Below are 23,422 nucleotides of genomic sequence, written 5' to 3'. Positions count from 1 at the left end.
TGACTTTTTGTACAATGCCTAGTTATATTAACACTCTAAGTATTTGTTAAATTCAACCAAGTGATGAAGGGAAACTCATTTAGCAGTCCTTCAAGAAGGAAAACAGACTCAAAGGCAAGAGTCTGATACCCTCAAAAAGCAAGTACAATGACCTTTGCGGTTTATTTTATTTTATTTTTTTATTGAAGTATAGTTGATTTACAGTGTTCTGCTAAATTCTGCCATAGTTTTTGCATTTTTGAGCTCATTCTCTTAATAGGCGAAATAAGTGCAAATTTCTTGTGCATTCTGATGTTTTTTAAAGTTTTTAAAAACTTTCTTTTTTTTTTTTTTTTTGCTTTTTTAGGGCCACATCTGCGGCATATGGAAGTTCCCAGGCTACGGATCGAATTGGAGCTGCAGCTGCCGGCCTGTGCCACAGCCACAGCAATGTGAGATCTGAGCCACATCTGTGACCTACATCACAGCTCACAGCAACACTAGATCCTTAACCCATTGAGTGGGGCCCGGGATCGAACCCACATCCTCATGGATCCTAGTTGGGTTCGTTAACCGCTGAGCCATGAAGGGAACGCCTAAAAATGTTTTTTAAATGTTTTGAACTACGCATTAATGACCAAATCTTCCTTCTCCTTTTGTATGTGTCACTTTTAGATCAGCTTTTACAATTAAGAAAAGAATTGCAGTTATTTCCTACTTTTAAAAGAAAAAGTGAATACTGCTTAAAGTTGTGGTGAGAATTCTGTGCTCCCTGGTTACAGAATATTCACAGCTGATTATTCATGTACAACTTTTATTATTCTAGTGACCATCACCATGACTTACATCTTGTTTCCTATGGGAGAAATAGTGGGGGCTCTAATGGTATTTGGGGGCAGGAAATTCTTTAGAGCCTGTATCTGCTGCCCACTAAATGCCAATCATGTCCTCTCCCAGGTCACTGAAATGTCAAAAATGGTCCCTCGAGTACTACCTTTAGTTGAAAACTATTGCCTTAAAGTTTTTGTAAGATTTTATATGAATTAAGGATGAAAAACTGCATTGTTTTCTAATGGATAAGCAATGCCCTGGACTTAAGTTTATAATGAAAATACCTGATATTCAGATAGCAGGTTGTAGTTTACAAACACATTCCTTTGCTTGTTTCATCCTCATGTCAGCTCTGTTAGGGCAGATACTCTTAATTTTATGAAGCAGGAGCTGAAGCTTAGAAAGGTTGGATAACTTTCCTGAGAATACATCAGTAACCAGTGGGGAAGCCAGGTCTGTGGGCACAACCTTTTAATTCTTTTTGAATGGATTTAGGGCTAAGTACATAAATAACTTAGTTGACCTCTTTGGGGAACAGAAATTATGTCTTAAGTAGCATATTAGCTGATTCAGTGCCTTCCAAGCCTTATTCCTGAGAAACATAAAAAAACAAGTATTAAATGAAAAATTAACTTCTGTATATATTGGGGGTTTTTTTCCCCCAGGAGTGAGCCATACTCAGCTCTTAAAAAAAGAAGAGAGAGAATAGAGAGAACACTGATTTGACAAGCTGTTCCTTTGCAGGCATATTCCACAGTTGGGACACCAGATTATATTGCTCCAGAAGTATTCATGCAGACTGGTTACAACAAATTGTGTGACTGGTGGTCTTTGGGAGTGATTATGTATGAAATGCTAATAGGTATGTTTTGTCATTCATTTTTGTACATAGCTATATAAATTTCCTTGAGTACTACTGATCAAACCCATTTATTATGGGTTAAAACATGTGCATTCTTTAAATACACAGTGATAAATATCAGTGAGCTCTCTAAGGGATCCTGTTTTAAGAAGAGGGTATTTACCAGAACCCTCAAAGTGGTATCTGCATGGCCTTTTGGGTAAATGGGGAGCAATGCTTTACGTCCTTTATTTTTTGACTTTATTAGCAATTTGATTATAACTTGATGAATGGTGGTATTTTTTTTATTAAGTAGAGCACTCAGGGCTGTTTGATTCTTGTGACACACATAGCTTTTGATCATAAAAGCTAATGACACTTATGTTTTTCTCTGAAATGCAGGATATCCACCTTTCTGCTCTGAAACACCTCAAGAAACATATAGGAAAGTGATGAATTGGAAAGAAACTCTGGTATTTCCTCCAGAGGTGCCTATATCTGAGAAAGCTAAAGACTTAATTCTTAGGTTAGTAGCTCAGTCCCTAGAGAAGTCTGCGGTATCTTAAAAACCTCACAGGTACCTAAAAGACTAATTTGCCCATTCCAGCCTCTGGGAGGAAAAGGAGATCAATATAGTCAAACGGATCAACAAAAAAAGGTGGTTTGTTTTTTGTGTTGTTTTGTTTTCTTTGTTTTTAAATGCAGACTCTTAAAAGGAAGTATTCAGGAAAAAAAGTAAGAGCTAAGAAGAGGGAAGAGGTCTTATATTGTTTCAAAGGTCACTCTTAGAATGCAATGATCTTATCCCCTAAAGAGAAAATAAGTTGTGAGTAACAGTTCATGTCACAAAAGTCTATATATGAAACCTTTTCTAAGCAAAAGATTCCATTCTGTTTCTCAACTAAGATGATGTTTGTCAGTTCTTGTGTGAAAGGGCTGGAAGGAATATAAATTGGTACAACCTATGGGAATAGCCCATTGTCAGCATATTATAAAAAAAAAAAATCTTTAAACTGTCTATGACCTTTGACCTAGCGCTTGTACTTCTAGGAATTTCATGGATAATCAGATGTGTGTAAAGATTTAGGTATAATATGTTATCTTGATACTATTTTTAGTAATGAAACATTGAAAACCATCTATATGTTGAACAATAGTGGACTGGTGAAATAAATTGAAGTGCTTCTGTGTATAAATTTTAGAAAATGAAGTTATAGGAAAATATTGAATGACTTTGGGAAATGTTCTCAGTATATAGTGGAAAAAATTAGTCCTAAAGTGGTAACTTATCAACACAATATTTTTGAAATTATAATAAAAGACTGGAAGGAAATGGCTTCAGACTGGTTTATGGTAGTTATGTCTGGGACAGTTATAGATGATTTCTGTTTTCTCCCACATTTTCCACAATAAACAGAATTAACTTCAGTGAAGAGAAAAAAAATTGAAATGTTTGAAATAATGCAAATAGAGTATTTTAGGTGTAATTTGCACCTGCTAATTTCTGTTTCCATTTTCTAGGTTTTGTATTGATTCTGAAAACAGAATTGGGAATGGTGGAGTAGAAGAAATAAAAGGTCATTCTTTTTTTGAAGGTGTAGATTGGGGGCACATCAGGTATGTTTATAGGCTTTGAGTGGAAGAGGTCTGCAGAAAAATTTTTGTACTTAGATTTAGCGATTTATTTGTCTCAGATTCTGCTAGATTAAATACAAAAAGTAACACTTGATAATGTTTTTTTTTTAACTTTTGACCTTTTATAATTTTAATTTTTTTAATCGTTATTTCCTCAATACAATATTTTTTTTCTACTGTACAGCATGGTGACCCAGTTACACGTACATGTGTACATTCTATTTTCTCACATTATCATGCTCCATCATAAGTGACTAAACACAGTTCCCAGTACTGCACAGCAGGATCTCATTGCTAATCCATTCTAAAGGCAATAGTTTGTATTTATTAACCCCAAGCTCCCCAACCACCCCACTCCCTCCCCCTCTCCCTTGGCAACCACGAGTCTATTCTTCAAGTCCATGATTTTCTTTTCTGTGGAAAGATGCATTTGTGCCTTATATTAGATTCCAGATATAAGTGATATCATATGGTATTTGTCTTTCTAATTTACTTCACTCAGTGTGAGAGTCTCTAGTTCCATCCATGTTGCTGCAAATGGCATTATTTTGATCTTTTTGATGGCTGAGTAGTATTCCATTGTGTATATATATCACATCTTCCTAATCCAGTCATCTGTTGATGGACAATTGAGTTGTTTCCATGTCTTGGCTATTGTGAATAGTGCTGCAATGAACCATTATACAGGTGCATGTGTCTTTTTTTTTTTTTTTTTTGTCTTTCTGCCTTCTCTAGGGCCACTTCCCTTGGCATATGGAGGTTCCCAGGCTAGGGGTCTAGTCGGAGCTGTAGCTGCCGATTTACCCCACAGCTACAGCAACGACAGATCCAAGCCGCGTCTGCGACCTACACCACAGCGCACAGCAATGCCGGATCCTTAACCCACTGAACAAGGCCAGGGATCAAACCCGCAACCTCATGGTTCCTAGTCAGATTCGTTAAGCACTGAGCCACAACGGGAACTCCCAGGTGCATGTGTCTTTTTCAAGGAAAGTTTTGTCTGGATATATGCCCAACAGTGAGATTGCCAGGTCATAGGGTCGTTTAATAATGGTATTAAGTCAGTGTTTTCTGGATTATGTAAATGAGTGGGACTATAGTGGCTATAGCTAAATGACTCCTTTTATCGAAGGTCCACTTTAAGGAAAAAGCACATACAGATTTTGACATTCAGAGTTACATGATGAAGGTTGTTAGCACAACAAAGATGTATTTGACCCTGTAACCCCTCATTTTTGTCCTTTCTCTTAGTATTACCGTACTGTGTCTCCTTGATTAACTTGTAAAAATGCACAGTCCCTCTTTTAAGCATTGTGGGAAAAGTTGTATCATACAAATAACTTTTAAGAATTCCTTTGTGTTTGTTGTGAACACTGGCCTTTATTCACTTTGCAGCCAGACTACCTTCACTTCAAAGTGGTTCTGGTCTCTTTTCCACACAGCAACAGTTTAGAAACAAATCTGATCATGCTGTTTTCTTCCTTCTCTTTGTACTTAAAATAAAACTAAGGATCCTTAACTGCTTTTCAGGCTGTGGAGTGTGGCTTTTGCCTTATCTGTACAAGCTGCATCTTGCAGGGTCCTGCCCTTTTCTCCCTCCTCAGGGCTCTGTCACATGCAGTTCATTCTGACAGAAACTCACACCTCCTGGCCCTTGCTCCTGCACCAGCCCCTGCCCCTCCTCCCCCTTCCCTTTACACTTTGAAGATAGCTTATATGTCGCTTCACTGGAGATCTTCACTGGCGCTCCTAAGATGTGCTGGGCACTCTACCTAATTATAGCCAATTTAGGGGATCATTTACTATCTGCCCAGCACTGATCTAAGTATTTCTCATCTTAGCCTCATAATAAACCTTATAAGTTCTATTATTATCCCTACTTTACAGAGGAAACTAAGGCACAAAGAAGTAATGTGCCAGCAGTGCCTCAGCTAGTAAATGAACTAGCCAGAACCGCTAACTAAAATTGGACCCAGGCAATTTGACTCTGGAGTCCTGACTCTTAACTGCTGCACCGTATCATACTGTCCGTACATCATCTCATTGGGCAGAACTATGATTCCTGCCTTGTTCCAGTTGGAAGGATGTTTAGAGACTACCAGTCCAGTCTCTTGGTTTTATATGAGGGAACAGTCACAGTACCTGAGGTCATACTGCTTGTCAATAAGAGATTAGATCTCAGGGCACCCTGATCTATGCTTCTTTACGCTAAAGTAAATGTATTAAGTTAGTGCATTAAGTATAAAAAGGTTAGAACAATTTTGGGAAAAATGTATACATGCTTTTACATAATTAAGTAAACTTATCACCTAATAGATCCAGTAAGTACTTGCTAAAAAAGTATAAGCAATAAAAATTGATATTTTCTTTTAGCTATTTTTAGCATCATACAAAGGCATTTTCATGACGTATTTTTTAAACCTAATATGGCTGACCCCTTGATATTTAAATAGCTAAGAAGTTTCTGGATTCAGATTTCATCACAAATGTGTCATCCCTTCATACTTTGAGCCCCTTATTTTCCCAAATGACTTTTGATTTTTTGATCCTTTGCTAAGAGAATTCCATTCCTGAATTAATTAGGTAGTATCCAGTCTCCACACTATCTAGGATACTTTATATAATGATACAATTTTTTCAATAAAAATCTCTTTTGTTCTACCTTCCCTGTCATTAACTTTTGTTTTTCCACTTGAAAAAAATAGCATGAGAAGTCTTAGTACAAAGAAATAAAAATTCAAAATAAATAATATTTTAATAAAAAATTATACTCAATTATAAAATCCACTTAACTAACAGGTATTTCCAAATCCATAATAAATTTTCTTGGCTTTTCCAATATCTACATAACAGTGTGCAGAATTTGCAAGTAGAAATATGTTTTGGGAAACTGAGTTCAAAAAAATTTACCATGGTTATTTTATATCTTTTTATAGGGAAAGACCAGCAGCAATCCCTATAGAAATCAAAAGCATTGATGATACATCAAATTTTGATGACTTCCCTGAATCTGATATTTTACAACCAGGTAAGACAATCTATAACACAATTAACACTATTAAAAGTCTATGAGGGCATCTTTCACTAATGAAATTCATTTACTTTTGGTTAATTTTTCCATCTTTCTAGTGCCAAACAGCACGGAACCGGACTATAAATCCAAAGACTGGGTTTTTCTCAATTATACCTATAAAAGGTTTGAAGGGTTGACTCAGCGTGGCTCTATCCCCACCTACATGAAAGCTGGGAAGTTATGAATGAAGATCACATTCGCTCACAACCAGGAGAACTCAGGTAGCTGCATCACCAGGCTTGCTTGGCGTAGATAAACAATACACTGAAATACTCCCGAAGACGGTGGTGCTTCTGACTACAGGAGGAAATTCTACAGGATTAGGATTTCTAAGACTACTACAGGAATTGGTTGGCAGTGCCAGCTGGCTTTTTTTTTTTTTTTTTTAATATTTTATTATTTTTTGTTAACTTTATTATATGAAGGTACTGGAATAAAAAGAAACATATATCCCTTTCTAACTGCACTGCCTACATGCGTATTAAGGTCCATTCTGCCTGTGTGTGCTGTAGCTTTGTACTGTAACACCTCTAATCAATTCAGGAGAAACACATATCATTTCAAGCAACATAGGCTAATCTGTAGGTAACACTGCAGTATTGCTGTTTTACTCCAAGTCTTATGGGTCTAGAGAATCAATAAAAGCCATCTTCCATAGTTGGTATTAGAACACTTGCCCTATTGGTTTGAACATCTACAGAATATATTTAAAGACAGTTTCTGTAATGGTTTTAAGAAATTTTAAAAAGGAAATACACTGGTTATTTAAATATAGAGTTTATCATCGTGTTATTACACCAACTCCACAGTAGGGAGAGACAAGTTTCTACCAAGGAGGAAGTTTGACACCTTCACTCAAGCACTCCACTAATATGCTTTACTTCGCATTCAGAAATACTGATGACCTTTATATACATAGTCTGTATACTCATAGGGAGATGTACTGTATGATATAAAATGTAAATTGCTTTTCTTGTGACAAGAGGACTTCTTTTTTTAACCAGAGGACATGGCATTATTTTCATTTGATTATGGTGAGTTGAATTTAAGAAATGACCATGAAGGCTGCTTGTAGACCTAGTGTATTTTTATTAAACTATTTTTTTAAATGTCAAACTTCTGATCATGTAAATGGACTTGTAGAAAACAAAGAGCTATGTACTTTGGTTTTCTAGAAAGCTGTAACATATCATGGCTGGTTACCTTTTATTTCTTTTGACGAAACTGTTTCCTTTGATAGTTCTTGTATTATTGTGCCATTATTTTCTTATACTCCAAATGTACCAAAGATCCTGAACAGAGTGGATGTCCACAGCTGAGGAGAAGTTTACTGTCCTGCGGAAATGCTGCCTTCAGATCTTCCAGAGAGGTCAGCTCGTTCAAGGGCAGCACTGTTCATGTTTAGCTGCATCACTGTGGTTAATGTAAATGGAATTAAGGAAGTAAATGCAGGCCAGGGAGGCTGTGATTAGAGGGTGGGGGAGATGATGTCCGCATCAAATCCTTTGAGTAGTTCCCTAAGAGTTAAATAGTCTTTGCTAGCTTGACATCTTAATTTTAAAACAACTCTCTGAGGTTTTGGTTTCATCAGTACTAGTGAAGGAGTATCTAAAGAATGTCTTAAGTTTGTCTTAACTGCTCATTGGTTGACTCGAAGGTACAACAGCATAACCATTACAAATGATCTGCCATGAGAATCTAAAGTAATTTATTTGTAGGATGTCCTTAATGGAGAATTGCATAGGATCATTATGCAAATCTGCAAAAGGTTATAGATGTTGCTGCTTTTGCTAGAGAGCTCCACAGTGTTTCAATAAGGTCATCCTGGGTTTTCTTCCGGCCCTGTTCTCCCCTTCGTTCCCTTTCCTTCCTTTTCCTCTGCCTCCCTCCCTCCCTCCCTTGTATTTGTTTGATACTTATTATGTGTTCATTTAAGACTTCATCTCCTGTTTTTTGGTTTGGATCATGTGACTGAGTAAGGAGAGAGAACTATTAAAATTCCAGGGTTTCTCAATTTGGCTAATTCTGGTTTTTCTGATTATAACTGCCTCTAATTTTAAAACCATCTTTTTAACTTCTGCTCTGTTTTATGAGATTTTCTCATTCTCCCCACTCCCCACCCCACCCCACCCCCCTTTTTAAAGACTGTTTTGTTAGTGTGATAGTGAATGGGTAAGAGGAAATTATAATATTCTCTGGTTCTAATTTGGTAACTATTCTAGTGTAAACACTTTTTCATTAATTCAAGTTAGAGAGATTGATATAAAGGAGCTGAATCACCTAAGTTTACCTTTTAATTGAATAAGAGTGGAGCATTTCAGTTTCCATCTCCTTCCTTCTTCTTACTATGGAGAACTTGGGAATAGTTATGATTTCTTGGCAATGGAAGGGCGGTTATGGAAAGTTTACTTTGTTTAGAGACTCATTTTTCCCTAGAGTTAATAGAGTGATTCGTAATCTTTGGGGTTTCCTCCTCATCAAAAGCATTTCTTAAGTGCCTATCTAAAAGCAATTAAAGACTGTGTCTGCCCTTTGGAAGCTAAGAATTTGATTCATGATGCAAATTAGCTAGATAATTTGCAAAGTACCCTTGAGATTGAATTTTCTCTATTATATACTTCCCATATTTCAGGTGAACCATTTAATTTAAATGACAAAACCCTATCTAATCAGCCGAGCGTAATGACGTTTTCTTTAAATTAGACTCTATTTTGAATTAAAGAGTTTTGTTATAAACTGTGTGTGTTTTTGGTTTTTCTAAGTATATAGAAATCTTGTGTAATTCAGATTTATTGATTTCCTGATTTAATGTAGACTTTGATTTTTTATTAAACAAAACCCTTTGTATTAAAGCAAGTTATGTTATTTTTCTTTTATGCTTTTCTCATTAACATGGCTTTAAATCTTTATAGTTATTGAAGTGTAGTGCTATCTGAAATAGGGAATTTCTTATAAATCAACCTTTTCTGAACGGAATATATACCTGATTTAATAAGCTATTCGTTGAATGGAAAATAACAAGTGTGAAATATTTAAAACTTTCTTTGGTTGCTAAGGCTTAAGATAAGGTTCCATTTATTTCTATAATAGCATACTTTTTCTGTTTTTTAAACATGTGTATATCTTTGTATAAATTTGTAAATCTTAAAATATTTTAAAGTACATTTATTTTTTGTGTTTTATTGTAGAAAACCTTTAGACAATTACTCCATCAGTATCTCGGTAGGAGAAACAGCTATCCATTCATCAGTGATCTCCAAATAAATGAATTGAGATTTTAATCAGTAGAGAGGTCCCTGGCTGTAAACACATTCTCTCCTGGAATTGCTAAGATTCAGAACATTCAGAATAACCATTTTGCTACAACCATGATTATTTCCTCTTGTCATTATTTAAATTTTATTTTCTATGTAGAAGTGCACTTATTTCTGGAAAACTTTAATGAAACAAACACTTGGAACCAATATAAATATAAGACACTGGGGATTACTAGAAATATTTTAGATTTTTATGAAAAAATGTGAGGAAGATATTACTGCTTTAAAAAGGAATGAATAGTAATAATCTTAAGTTATTTTTTAAAAAGCAATATAAATTATTCAGCAGTTGTCTGGAACAATAATCATCAGGCTGTTGAGTTCTATGTTCAGTTACTGAGTTTCAAAGAAATGTTTTGGTGGCATGAGGCCTTTTGCATTGAAGGAAAGAAAAGAATAAAAACTATGTTTATAATATTTCTCTTGAGGTTTTTTTGGTTTTATTTTCCAGTTTTGAGGTAGGTGCTATCCAAAATTCCAGAAAGACCTTTTTGTGAATATATCCAACTTTTACACTTAAAGATTACATGAAGATCAAAATAAATATTTCAGCTTTCTATTGTGTTAGGTTTGAACCATCAAGATAGTTGTAAAAGTTTACATGCAATTACCCCACCAGAACAAAGCCAGGTAGCAGGCAGAACTAATACGAAAATGCCTCAAAATTAAATTGAAGGAGTTCCCATTATGGTTCGACCCCTGACCTTGCTCAGTGGGTTAAGGATCCAGTGTTGCTGTCAGCTGTGGTGGAGGTTGCAGATGTGGCTTGGATTCCATGTTGCTGTGGCTGTCGTAGGCCAGCTGCTGTGGTTCTTATTTGACCCTTAGCCTGGGAACTTCCATATGCCACAAGTGCAGCCGTTTAAAAAAACGGAAAGAAAAGAAAAGAAAATTAAATTGAAAATACCTCAAAATAGCGTGGAAACTAGTGATATAAGTGCCCTGGTGACCACTACATCTGTCCCATGGAAGACACCGATTGATCATTAATCCTGATGCTCTTTCTTCTGAGCTCAGAGAGAGCCAGTCAGAACCCTGCCCGTCCTAGCCATGCTCCCAGTTCTTCCCTGACTGACATCCTTTCTGTATGCCCTTTGTTAAGACAAAATGGTGAGAACATTGAACATCCAAATTTGGACTTTAGAGCAAACTTGGACACTCTACATTCACCTTCTTTCAAAAGCAACTTGTGATTAAAAGAATTTACACTGGTATACAAAGGGCTTTTCCTTATATTATTCATTTTGGTTTTTACTACTCTGTGACATAAACATAATTACTATCATTTTGCAGAACATGAGGCTGAGCATGACTTAAGCCAAACACAGGTAATAAATTGCTCTCGAACCCAAGAATGGTGTCCTTCCCTTTCCCCCAATCATGGAGCATACTTCCCTGACAAATGACCTCCTATGCTTCTAGACCTCAGAAAAACACATGGGAAGCTCATGACAATAGTTTTCACTTTGGATGCTTTTGACTGTATCAGAAGATGCAAGTAAAAATGGCTTCAACAGTGAGGAAAATGAGTATCTCATGTTAACACTAAGACCCAAGATAGGGACCTTCCAGAACAGTCAATGAAGCATCTCAAAAACAGCAAGAATATAGGTTCTTTTCATCTTTTTCCTTTTATCATCCTCAGAGTGTTGCCTTTGTCCTTAGTCTTGTTTTCTCAGAGGAGCTAGATGGCTTTAGGGACTCCCAGCATCAAATCTTCATGCAGCAAGTCTTTAAGAAGAGAAACTATTGATCATCATTTTTTTTCTTTAAGAACAAGGAAGATCTTTTCCAGAAGCATTTTAAGCATAGTACCTCCCCACATTTGTTGGCCATGATTATGTCGTCTATCCATTACTACCGCAGTACCTGGCCCGGTGATGGATTTAAAACTAAGGAGGGGAGTTCCCATTGTGGCTCAGTAGTAACGAACTGGATTAGTATCCATGAAGATGCAGGTTTAATCCCTGGCCTTGCTCCTCAGTGGGTTAAGTATCTAGTGTTGCTGTGGCTGTGGTGTAGGCTGGCAACTACAGCTCTGATTTCTCCCCTAGCCTGGGAACTTCCATATGCTGTGGATGTGGTCCTAAAAAGACAAAAAAAAAAAAAAAATTAAGCAGGATTCATATCCCTGGTACCAGATCGAGGCTAACCTAAAGCATATAGCCACCTGTTAGCAGAACCAAATGGGCGTTAACCTCCAAGATTATCAAAAGGGTGCCACACAAGTTTATAGCAATGGTTCTTTTTTGTTTTGTTTTGTTTTGTTTTGTTTTGCCATTTCTTGGGCCGCTCCTGTGGCATATGGAGGTTCCCAGGCTAGAGGTCGAATTGGAGCGGTAGCTGCCAGCCTACGCCAGAGCCACAGCAACTCGGGATCCGAGCCGCGTCTGTGACCTACACCACAGCTCTCGGCAACACCGGATCCTTAACCCACTCAGCAAGGGCAGGGATTGAACCCGCAACCTCATGGTTCCTAGTTGGATTTGTTAACCACTGAGCCACGACAGGAACTCCAGCAATGGTTCTTATCTAAAGCCACTGCCCCTGGATTTTGTTGCTGGTTCTGCCATTGCCTATATATAAACTGAAGGCTGGTCCATTAATGTCTTTCCTGACTCATCCGAAATAGGAGGACTGGGTACGCTAGACCATGCTAGACCATGGCTCAACTTCTGGGATCCCAGCTTTCTTGTCCTTCAGAGAACCAAGAATAGGGGTGGGTTTCCCAACATCATACAAACAGTGGGCATCTCACCCAGTGACCAGGGTGTGGTCATTTTAGTGCTACTGTTATATTACTACAGGGACTCTCATCAACTTCCCCTAAAGATCCAGCCAGGCGTGGACCTCATCACAGTGACTGGCCTAATCGTTATTAACTCAACTGCTTTGTTTAACTTGGGACGATGGGCTGTGATGAATAGAAACAAAAATTGCTCAGGAGGTTGTGCTAACCACGACAAAGTTATCTCTGAACTTATTGTTCATACTAAAACATTCCTTGTGAAACCCTTAAATGTAGGATGACTTGTGGTCTCTGCCAGTGGGAGAAACCCATTAACAGGAAAGGGAAATTGTCCTTTGCCTTTCTTGTCCTCTTGGATTAGATAATCATGAGCAGAACTTGAAGAACTCTCCTGTACAATTCTATACAAATGGGGCAGGGTGGGGCATTAAGGAGGGCCTACTTGCAGACAGAGTATCCAAAACTTGCAAAAGTAAAAATTGGTTCATCTTTTGATACTTACATACATGGACAAATTCATAATCTCTAAGGCAAAAATAAGCAACTGCACAAACTCCTCCCTCATCTTTTTTTTCCTTTTAAGGATTTTTTTATTAGAGTTGATTTACAGTGTCCTGTCAGTTTCTGCTGTACAGCAAAGTGACCCAGTTACACATATATATATATATTCTTTTTCTCACATTATCCTCCATCATGTTCCATCCCAAGCGACTAGATATGGTTCCCTGTGCTATACAACAGAATTTCATTGCTTGTTCACTCCTAATGCAATAGTTTGCATCTGCCAAACCCCAACTCCCAGTCCATCCCACTCTCTCCCCTTCCCCCTTGGCAACCGCAAGTCTGTTCTCCATGTCCATGAGTTTGTTTCTTTTCTGTAGATAGGTTCATTTGAGCCATATACTAGATTCCAGATATACGTGATATCATATGGTATTTGTCTTTCTTTCTGACTTATTTCACTTAGTATGAGAAACTCTAGTTTCATCCATGTTGTGGCAAATGGCATTATTTTGTTCTTTTTATGGCTGAGTATTATTTCATTGTGTATATGTACCATATCTTCATTCATCTGTCAGTGGACATTTAGGTTTTTTCCATGTTTTGGCTATTGTGAATAGTGCTGCAATGAACATAGGGGTCCATGTATCTTTTTGAACAAAAGTTTTGTCCTGATATACACCCAGGAGAGGGAATGCTGGATCATATGTTAGTTCTATATTTAGTTTTCTGAGGTACCTCCATGCTGTTTTCCATAGTGGTTGTACCAATTTACATTCCCACCACAGTGAAGGAGGGTTCCTTTTTCTCCACACCCTCTCCAGCATTTGTTATTTGTAGACTTACTTGTTAGCCATTCTGACCCATATGAGGTGGCACCTCGTTATAGTATTCCCTCTTAAGTTCTGTTCTCCCTGTATTTTTCTCAGAATTTTAGTTTATTGCTACTTCCATCCTCATGGCTTACAGAAATACACACACACACACACACACACACACACACACACACACAACTTACCCCCTGCAGCAACCTAGGTTTAAGAAAATTCATTTTTGACAAGTCGAACCAATATTTCCTGGAGTACTCAGAGCAACTGTTTAAAAAATCAGTGAGGGTGCTCATTTGAAGTAAGGATTAAGGTGTCTCACCAGAGACCTACTGAATCAGAATTTCTGAGGTGGGTCAGAACTTCTACACAGTCTCAATCCAACTTGGAGAACTACTGAGCTAAAGGAAAATGGACACTTGTTGGTCTTTTCTAAAAGAAGTAACACCTGCCTCATTGAAGGCTGTGAGAACATCTCTATAAAGTAATGGGTGCCCAGTGGGTGACATACTGCAGTCAGAATTTAGAGCACTGCCTGGCACAGTGGAGATGCTCTGCACACGTTTGTGAACAGACGAATGAAATAACCATTTCGTGGGTGATCCTACATTTCCTCTAAGGCCAATCTCCAAACGTTTTCACTTTTAATAATAACATAAATCAACTCCAAATGCATTGAAACGGAATGCAGCTTTTGTGAACGTTGTTATTTTCTGGGGAAATAAAGTAAGAGGGTTTGCCTTACACAATGAAACTTCCTAAATAATCTTTTAAAAGATCTTTCTCAAATGTCTACTCCCTGGGGTACCTGCCACCACCTCTTTTCCTCTCTTTTATAGTATACCATCCTGCAATTAACTTTTCTGTTCCTCCACTGCATAAGCCAAGCTCCAGCAGATCTTTCCTGTTCCAGAAGCCCACTAGAGGCTCATCTATCCCTCTAAAAACATTTGCCCCCGTGTATCTCCAAATTGCACTCCCACTCATCAACTTGCTCAGCAAATCCAAGAATCTTCCCCAGCATTCACCCTTCAGAGAATGTTGAGCGGGGGGTGGGAGTAATGGAGAAGGAAGTATACTTTTCAATATTAGTAATTTAATTATTTTCATCGGTCGCTTAGCTCATTAATGGGTAGCTGCTATTTTTTTTTAATGCATCACTGGAAATGGTATCTTCAATTTAACACTCTGAAGCAGGTGGATTTTTGTGGTCCTGGACCAGTTGAAATATCTAAGCGACCTTAAAAGAACCCCCAAACTTAACTACATTGTTCTTGTTTTTCTTTTTTCTTTGCCATTTCTTGGGCCGCTCCCGTGGCATATGGAGGTTCTAGGGGTCTAATCAAAGCTCTTTCTGCCGGCCTATGTCAGAGCCACAGCAACTTGGGATCCAAGCTGCATCTTCAACCTACACCACAGCTCACAGCAACGCTGGATCCTTAACCCACTGAGCAAGGCCAGGGATCGAACCCGAAACCTCATGGTTCCTAGTTGGATTCATTAACCACTGAGCCACGACGGGAACTCCTTGTTTTTCTTTCTGTTTAGGGTCACACCTGCGGCATATCAAAGTTCCCAGGCTAGGGGTTGAATTGGAGCTGCAGCTGCAACCTATCTACCCCACAGCCACAGCCATTCAGGATCCAAGCTGATTCTGTGACCCATGTGCAGCTTGTGACAATGCTGGATCCTTAACTCACTGAGAGAGGCCAGGGATTGAACCTGAATCCTCATGGATACGAGTTCTTAACCCACTGAGCCACAGTGGGGACTCCTAAATTATATTGTTATGATCCCAGCAGGAGGCTAAGAATAGGGATTTACAGTGTGAGAGGCAGGTGGTTCCTGATGCCAGTCTGTTCCTGCCTGAGAATTTAACAGTGAAGCAAATTACTGAACAAACTAAGCCCCCACCCCACCCCCACCCCCACCCCACCCCAGGATTAGTGATGATTCCTGAAGAGCAAAGCTGTTCCTGAGCTTTTGGAAAGGAAACTGCATTGACCAGAAAGAACTATACCATGCACTCTGCAAGTTACGTTCCAAGTCACTTTGCTAACATTTTACCCAAGGAGAAACTATGAGAAGACCTCTGGTTGGAAATGAGAGATTACTTTCCTATTCACTCGTCAAGATACTGTGTGACTCTATCTCTGCCTTATTCAATGAGGTATAATATAACTACCATTTAAAAAAAAAAAAAAGCATGTCTTAGAAAGTAAAGTTCCAGAGCATAAAGAAAAAAGTACAAAGTAAATTTTAAACCTGAACAACTGGGGGGACACACAGTAAACTATGAGAATGATTTGCCCCAAGAAATCCGTGGGTCTCCTCCCCTTGCGCATTAGACTTCCTGCTATTATATTTAGGTTCTGCATTCCTTTCTCTGGCTTTCAGGCTTTTGGTGGAAGTGAATCATCATTTCTAAGAAATGAGGACTGCAGTGATTCACCCGAAAGCTTATAACACCACGTATCAATTCCTAAGAAGGCGACCTGACATTTACCATCCGGCTTTTATCATCTACTGAGTGATCCTGGCCAAAACACTCATCCCTGAACTTTTGTTTGCCTACGGAGAAGACAAGGATTATAGGTGTTTAACTACCTCACAAAGGCTGCTGTGAGGCTACCTGAGATGATAAAGGAGGGAGATGCTTTGTAAGCAGGACAGTGTCTACATAGTCTTCAGGATACATTTCAACCAGCAATTCCACTCTGTCTTTAAGGTGGCATTTAACACACATCCAGGTCTAAGAGTATCCCCCCCCCCTCCCTTTTGGTAAACCTCAAAACAGATTTTAAGACTATCTGCCAAGCTCTCTGGAATTTTTCTTTTCTAGATGCCCACATAAGTTGGTGTTGGTGGATATCGGGCTGAGTTTCAAGAGGATGGGGTGTGTGTGTGTGTTTTACTTTGTTTTTATTATGGCCACAACCCTGCAGATGGAAGTTCCTGGACCAGGGATTGAATGATAGCCACACAGCTGAGACCTATCCTACAGCTGGATCAGGTCAGCACCGGATCCTTTAACCCACTGCTCTGGCCAGCAGCAAACCTAGCAGCTGCAGTGGGGTTCTTAACCCATTGCCCCACAGTGGGAACCCCTCAAGATTGGTTTTGAGGAACCCAGTCGTGGCCCAGCGGAAACGAATCCGACTAGGAACCATGAGGTTGCAGGTTCCATCCCTGGTCTCGCACATTGGGTTAAGGATCCGCGTTGCCTTGAGCTGTGGTATAGGTTGCAGACGCGGCTCGGATCCCACGTTGCTGTGGCTCTGGCATAGGCCGGCGGCTACAGCTCTGATTAGACCCCTAGCCTGGGAACTTCTATATGCCGCGGGCGCGGCCCTCAAAAAGACAAAAAAAAAAAAAAGACAAAAGAATGGTTTTGATTAGTGATTTGTCTCTTTGTGTGTGTTACTGAGGGCAGCATCTCCCTCCACCTCCAGCAGGATCAAGTCCCAGTTCCCAATTAAGACTGCAACAGTTCCCCACCCACTCACCCCGCCCCCGCCACACACACCGCAGAGCCCTGCGGGTGCCCCGCTCCGGTCCTGCCTACTTCCATCCGAAGCATCCAACGTCCCCGCCCAGGTTCGGCCCTAAGTAGCCCTGAGGACACAACAAGCAACTAGTTACGAAGCTGTAATGAAGAGTACTGGTAGGAAAATTAATAGTTTTAGGCTGGTTGATGCAAAGCTTTGGTGCTTTCTCTGCTGTTCCTTTCCTCCACTACTTCTACTAGAAAACCGTAGCCAAGGAAGACTTGGGACCCGAGGGACGGGAGTGATCTTGCTTTCATTGTAGGATCCCAAACGGCTTCCTCGGTGACCCCTCTGTCATCGTACCCTCATCTCTGCAGCTAAGCCCTTCCTTGATAGAAAAGAGAAAGGATCAGAGACGTCCTGCTTCCAGCTCTCGCTGCCGTCCTCCTCCCCCGCTCTGTAACTCCCATCTTGCAATGATCTCCATCCATTCTTTACCTTTTCCCCCCAAGTGAAACAATTCCAACCCCTGGAACAGGCAGCTAACGAATCTTAAAGTGGTTGGGAAAATCTGTTTTAAGTAGCCGGATTCCCAGAAAGGGTCAAGGTGCTACGTTGTCAGCCTCTCGGCACTTGGCCTCTAGCCGCAGGGGTCGGCGGGGCGGGGCCGCCGTGGCTCCGCCCCACGCGCGGTCCCTCTCTCTGGCCCCGGGCCCCGCGGCGCCTAGATCCCCCGGCTGGCGAGTTTTGGCTGCACTGTCTGCAGAGCCCGCTGGCCGCGCGCTCTGGGGTTGCAGTGGCGGCCGCCGCGGCACTAGACAGATCCCCGCTGGTGCCCGCGCTCCCGCCCCGGAGCCGCCGCCTGGGCCCGCGCAGGGCGGGTCCGGGGCTCTCCATGCTGCCGGCCCCAGGGCTGCGGAGCCGGCCGGGTGGCTACAGCGATGGCGGCGGAAAAGGAGGCGGCGGCGGCGGCGAGAGGTGAGGCTGTGGCAGGCGACTCCAGGTGTGGGAGCTGGGCCCGTCGTGCTTGGGGCGCTCGGGCTGGGCTGAGGGGCGGGAGGCGGGCCGGGAGACGCCGGGTGGGCGCAATTTGCTGGGGGCTCTCCTCGCACTTGGCATCACCTCGGATGGACTCCGGAGCCAAGGCCGTTCGTTGCGGCATAGGTGAGGCGCGGCGCCCCGCGAGTCCTTCCCTGGAGTTGGAGGTGGGGAGTGACGCCCGCGATCGCTGCCGGCTTTCGGGCTGCACGCAGCCCAATTTTTTGGCCCCGGGCTGGGCGCTTTGGTGAAAGTGAGCTGGCGAGAGACCATCCACCTTGTGATGGCGAGCAGCCTACCCCCGCCGACCACTGGGCGCCCACTTAGACGTCTGCAGGGACTGCTTGCACAGACTTCTTGGATTTCATTTTCCTCTTGTATAACCCAGTTGTCATCAGCCATTGAACGAGATCGGGCTCTGCGAGCCCATCCCCTCTGAACTGCAAAGACTCACTTCTGTTCCCTTCTTGGGAAACTGCCCCGATGCCGTCTGACCCGCAGGCGAGGCCCGCTTTTCTCAATCTGCAAAGTCATATTTTGCCACACGACAGCCCTCTGTTAGCAAGAGGCGGCTCTTGTGCCCTTTCAACTTTAGGAACGCCACTAGTGGAATTTGTTTTGTTTTATATGGAGCGGGGACTAGTTTTTGTGATTTGAGCTGGAAGCATTGCTCTCTTTTCCTCTCGTATTCCCTGGCGACATTCTGTGGTCTCTTCCATGGGACTACTCATAATTATGCGCTTATCATAAAATATTTGTTCCTTACGACAAATGGGAGGCCAGAAAAAAAAAAAACATGGAAAAAATTAAAGGAAGACTGCAGAGAGAAGTTCGGAGAAGTATTTTACTACTCCACTTTCCTTTTGGAATGAGTTTAGGTTCTTCTCTGAAATACAGCAATAAGAGGAGATGCTTTTGAAAATCTAATACAGTTTGGGGATTTGGATCATGGGGAGAGTTCTAAAATTCTATCATTTGAATATTTGAAGTCTTTCTGCATGATATAAAGATGTGAGTAAGCACTGGTTTTAAAAGAGAAGGCAGTATGCATCGTGTTAGGCTGAGACATCCTTTCATTTCTGGCTGTGACTGAACTCTGCCTTTTACTAGGTCACTAGGGTTATTTAGCTTTAGTTTCTTCATCAGTAAAATGGGGATCATTACAGTATCTTACAGGATTGTTTGGGTTAAATGAGATATAAATGCCTTTAAATATATATAACATGCTTCACCCACTACTTGGGAAGTAATAAGTACTCCATAAACATTAGCTTAATATTTTAATTTACAGCTTCAATTTTCTTGGTGAAAGTAATAAATCTTTTTCTTTTTTAGGGCCACACCAAAGTATATGGAATTTCCCAGGCTAGGGGTCAAATCAGAGCTGTAGCTGCTAGCCTACACCACAGCCACAGCAATGCCAGATCTGAGCCATGTCTGTGACCTACACAACAGGTCATGGCAACACCAGATCCTTAACCCACTGAGCAAGGCCAGGGATCAAACCCAAGTCCTCATGGATGCTAGTTGGGATGTTACTGCTGAGCCGTGATGGGAACTCCAAAAAAAAAAATTTTTTTTTCTTTTTTGGCCACCCCGAGGCATATGAAGTCCTAGGCCAGGGATCAGATTCAAGTCACAGTCTTGAACTAAGCCGCAGCTGTGGCAACACTGGATCCTTAACCCAATGTGCCAGATGGGGGATGGAACCTGCATCAGAGTGCTCCCAAGACGTCGCCAATGCTGTTGCGCCACAGCAGGAACTCCAAAAGCAGTAAATCTTTCTAGCCTATTAAGAAAGTTTTGTTGCATACATGTTAAAACTGGCCACATTGAAAGAATTTGGGCTTTTCTGAAAAAAGAGATGTGAAAATACACCCACTAATTCAAAACAGGGCTTTCACCAGGTAAGTGTTACAACAAGTTTTTGGACAAAGAATTTATTGTTGTTTAGCAGAATATCAGATATTAGGTTAGGAATGATCCAAATTAATCTTTCTTAGGTAAGAGGAGCAAAGTTTGCATGGGAGCTGGGAGGGCCAGCATTTATTGAGGTCCTATCATGGACCAGGCATTTTGAAAGGGATACCATCTTTCATCTCCTAACAGCCCTGTCATGTAAGTGGGATTATCTCCCTGTCAAAGATGAGATGAGAAAACTGAGGCTGTAGCCAGAAAGTGGCAAAACTGAAAAAAATCTGTGGACACTGCCCATGCTGCTTTTCTTTCTTTTCATCTCACTGCATGGTTTAATCCGCAGTATGCTCACTTCCAGACACCCTCTTTATCTTAAGAGGTAGAAAAAAAAAAATACTATTACAGATCCTTGTTTCAGGGGGCGGCGGGGCGGGGGGGGTGGGGGGGAGCAAAACAAAACAGAATCCATGGCCTTGTTGTTTTCCTTTGCACAAAATCCCTGCAGATTCCTTTTTTCCTAAGCACTTTGACATTAGGGCCCTCATGGGAGAATAAAAATCTAAAACTGGTGGTGCAGAGAAAACTGTCCCCCATGGTTTGGTTACACTGCTGAAAAAAATCTTGGGGGCTAGACTTGAAGATGCCCCCCCCCAAACATAATTGCCTGCTCATTTACTTTTTTGCAACAGGCTTATGGTAAACACCATGATCAAGCAAGCTGCCAAGTGACTGGGCGTCCTCCCAGTAAATGATTCCAGGATCCTTTAGTTAGAGGGTGATATTGGGGGAGCAGCACATTCCCCAGACTAACAGCCAGGCTTGGCTTTGGGTCTAGGCATCCGAAGGGCAACTTTCTCAACACCCTCCTATTTTTTTTTTTTTTAAACCATCTCATGCTTTTACCTATGATGTTACCAGACCTCTTTCTGCAATTATAGTGGCCTAAATTCATTTTTTTTTTTTTTGTGACTCAGACATCAAAAGTTGTATCCTAATTTTGCATAAACTGCTCTTCCTGCCCTAGATCCTTAGGCAGAGTTTCAGCCTGACATGCGTTACTCAGTATAAACCAGGGTGAGTTCACATGGTGGCTCAGTGGTAATGAACCCAACTAGTATCCATGAGGATGTGGATTCGATCCCTGGCCTCGCTTAGTGGGTTAAGGATCTGGCATTGCTGTGAGCTGTGATCCCTAGTTGTGGTGGCTGTGATGTAGGCCAGCAGCTGCAGCTCCAATTCGACCCCTAGCCTGGGAACTTCCATATGTCTCATGTGTAGCTCTGACAAAAAAAGACAAAAAAGACAAAAAAAAGTATAAACCAGGATGGACTAAAATTACCTTTTACATGTTTCAGGAGGAAGAAAGAGAGAGGAAAAGAGAGTAAGGGAGGAGGTGAGAGCGAGAGAAGGAGCCAGGGAGAGGGGAGGATGGAGAGAGGAAGAGATGAGGGCAAGGGAGGTGGGGGAGGGGAAGGTGACGAAAAGAAAAGCAACACTGGGAAGGAGTGGGGAGGGCAGTGAGGGATGGAGGTGAGGAGAGAAGGAAGGGAAGGTAGGGATTGCCACGCATCAAAGTTTGACTCCAGTGGGGGGTGGGGTGGAGAAATTTGATGATTAACATGAAGGCCAAAATATTAGTAAATACAGTGATTTCAGTGTATTTTGTCCTCGTGGAAAGACTTCCCGGTTCTAAAAAGCATGATCACTTTTGGTGCAGTGAACATTGATTAGAGCATCCTTTTGAAACCTCTCCCTTTACATAATGTTCAGGACATCATAAACAAGGTCATATCATTCATTCAGTAGCCCTAATTTCAGTTGTTCCATTGAATTGAAGACATCCCGTTTTCCACCTCAACAGCTGAATTACGCAGGTGCCTGGGATCTGGGTCATTAGTCAGCATCAGCGTCACCAGGGGTACAGGGAGCCAGGTGCCCTGCAGGGGATAGGTGCACCTGAGCCATCTGCCTGCCCTGTGAGAACAATGATTTCCTGCTCTGGTTTTTGCAAGTCTGCTCTCTGGAGTGGCTCCCCCCACATCCCAGCCTTTCTGTACCCCGGGCTTTGCCTAGTGCCTCTCTCCCTCCTGGTGGCAGGTGGCTGTGAGAACTTAGAAGAACCTACAATTTAAGCTCTTCGTGGAGCTGGGACCACAGCTGAAAGATGTTCTTTGCAGAAGCTGCAGTGTTTCTGGATATTTAACTGCTCATTTATGAAGCACTTAGCTATGCATGTTCTGACCCTTTTCCTTCTCTTACTCGGGTGAAGTCACATTTACTGGTCTCTGACATGTACAATTTATTATGTCATTTTAGGTTTTGTCATTTACCTAGGCCCCAATTTTTCAACTTAAAATATTTTGAAACTAATTAAAATACTTAAATCAGTCCAGTCACATACTATTAAAACTCTTATTTGAACATACTTAAATGTTGCTTGGCATGATAGGAAACTTCTTTTATCTAAGTAAATAATGAGTATTTCATTTCTCTGGTCTTTAATCTAATGGCTTAAATCCCTAGACAGTGTCTTTACAGAGAGAGAAGAATAAAGAAGAATGAAGGAAAAGGAAATATAGAAGAAACCATCCTTCCACTCAGTATGGTTTGCATTATAGGAGATGTCCAACCGAGAGTCAAGATGATTGGGAGTTCCTATTGTAGCTCAGTGTGTTACAAACCCAACTGGTATCCATGAGGATGTGGGTTCAATCCCTGGCCTCGCTCAATGAGTTAAGGCTCCTGCATTGCTGTGACTGTGGTGTAGGCTGGCAGCAGCAGCTCTGATTGGATCCCTAGCCTGGGAACTTCATATGCTGAAGGTGCAGCCCTGGAAAAAAAAAAGACGATTGCTATTACACAGTAATTTCCAATACCTTTGAAAAATGGAAATTGGAAATTACTGTTAAAAGTAATCTTATTAAATTTTTTACGTAGGTAAGGAATATGCTTTACCGTATGTTCCAAGCATCATCCACTGGTTTTCTCTTCAAAACATCTGCACTGTGTCTTCCGTATATATCCTAGACTCAATTATGCTAGGGGGGTCTGCCTTTCCCGGTAGGATTTAAACTTTCCCACGCCCAGACCTTTGCTCAGGTGGTTGGCTATTCCTGAACTGCCCTTACCCCCCTCAGGACGGGCCTATTGGAGTCTTGTGGCATCTGGAAGGCGAAGCTGAGGTGTCACAGTGTTCCTTCTGCCTGTGCGGGAGAGGAGGGGGTGG

General features: G+C 41.2%; 1 protein-coding gene across 4 annotated transcripts in view; it reads left to right on the top strand.

Annotated features, from left to right (window-relative positions):
- Positions 1-10,093, top strand: part of STK38L (serine/threonine kinase 38 like) — an 84,062-nt gene extending 73,969 nt beyond the window's left edge. For all 4 annotated transcript variants that reach the window (XM_047787335.1, XM_047787332.1, XM_047787334.1 and 1 more), the window contains 5 exons: positions 1,555-1,672; positions 2,054-2,177; positions 3,173-3,268; positions 6,223-6,314; positions 6,416-10,093. In XM_047787335.1, the coding sequence (XP_047643291.1) occupies positions 1,555-1,672; positions 2,054-2,177; positions 3,173-3,268; positions 6,223-6,314; positions 6,416-6,543 (558 nt within the window). In that variant the 3' untranslated portion in view covers positions 6,544-10,093. The remainder of the gene's footprint in view (positions 1-1,554; positions 1,673-2,053; positions 2,178-3,172; positions 3,269-6,222; positions 6,315-6,415) is intronic.
- The last annotated feature ends 13,329 nt before the right edge of the window (positions 10,094-23,422 follow it).

This window comes from Phacochoerus africanus, chromosome 7 (genome assembly GCF_016906955.1).
Source record: "Phacochoerus africanus isolate WHEZ1 chromosome 7, ROS_Pafr_v1, whole genome shotgun sequence".
Classification (NCBI taxonomy): domain Eukaryota; kingdom Metazoa; phylum Chordata; class Mammalia; order Artiodactyla; family Suidae; genus Phacochoerus; species Phacochoerus africanus.
The sequence above is the reverse complement of the archived record's forward strand: the minus strand, read 5'-3'. Positions and strand labels throughout refer to the sequence as shown.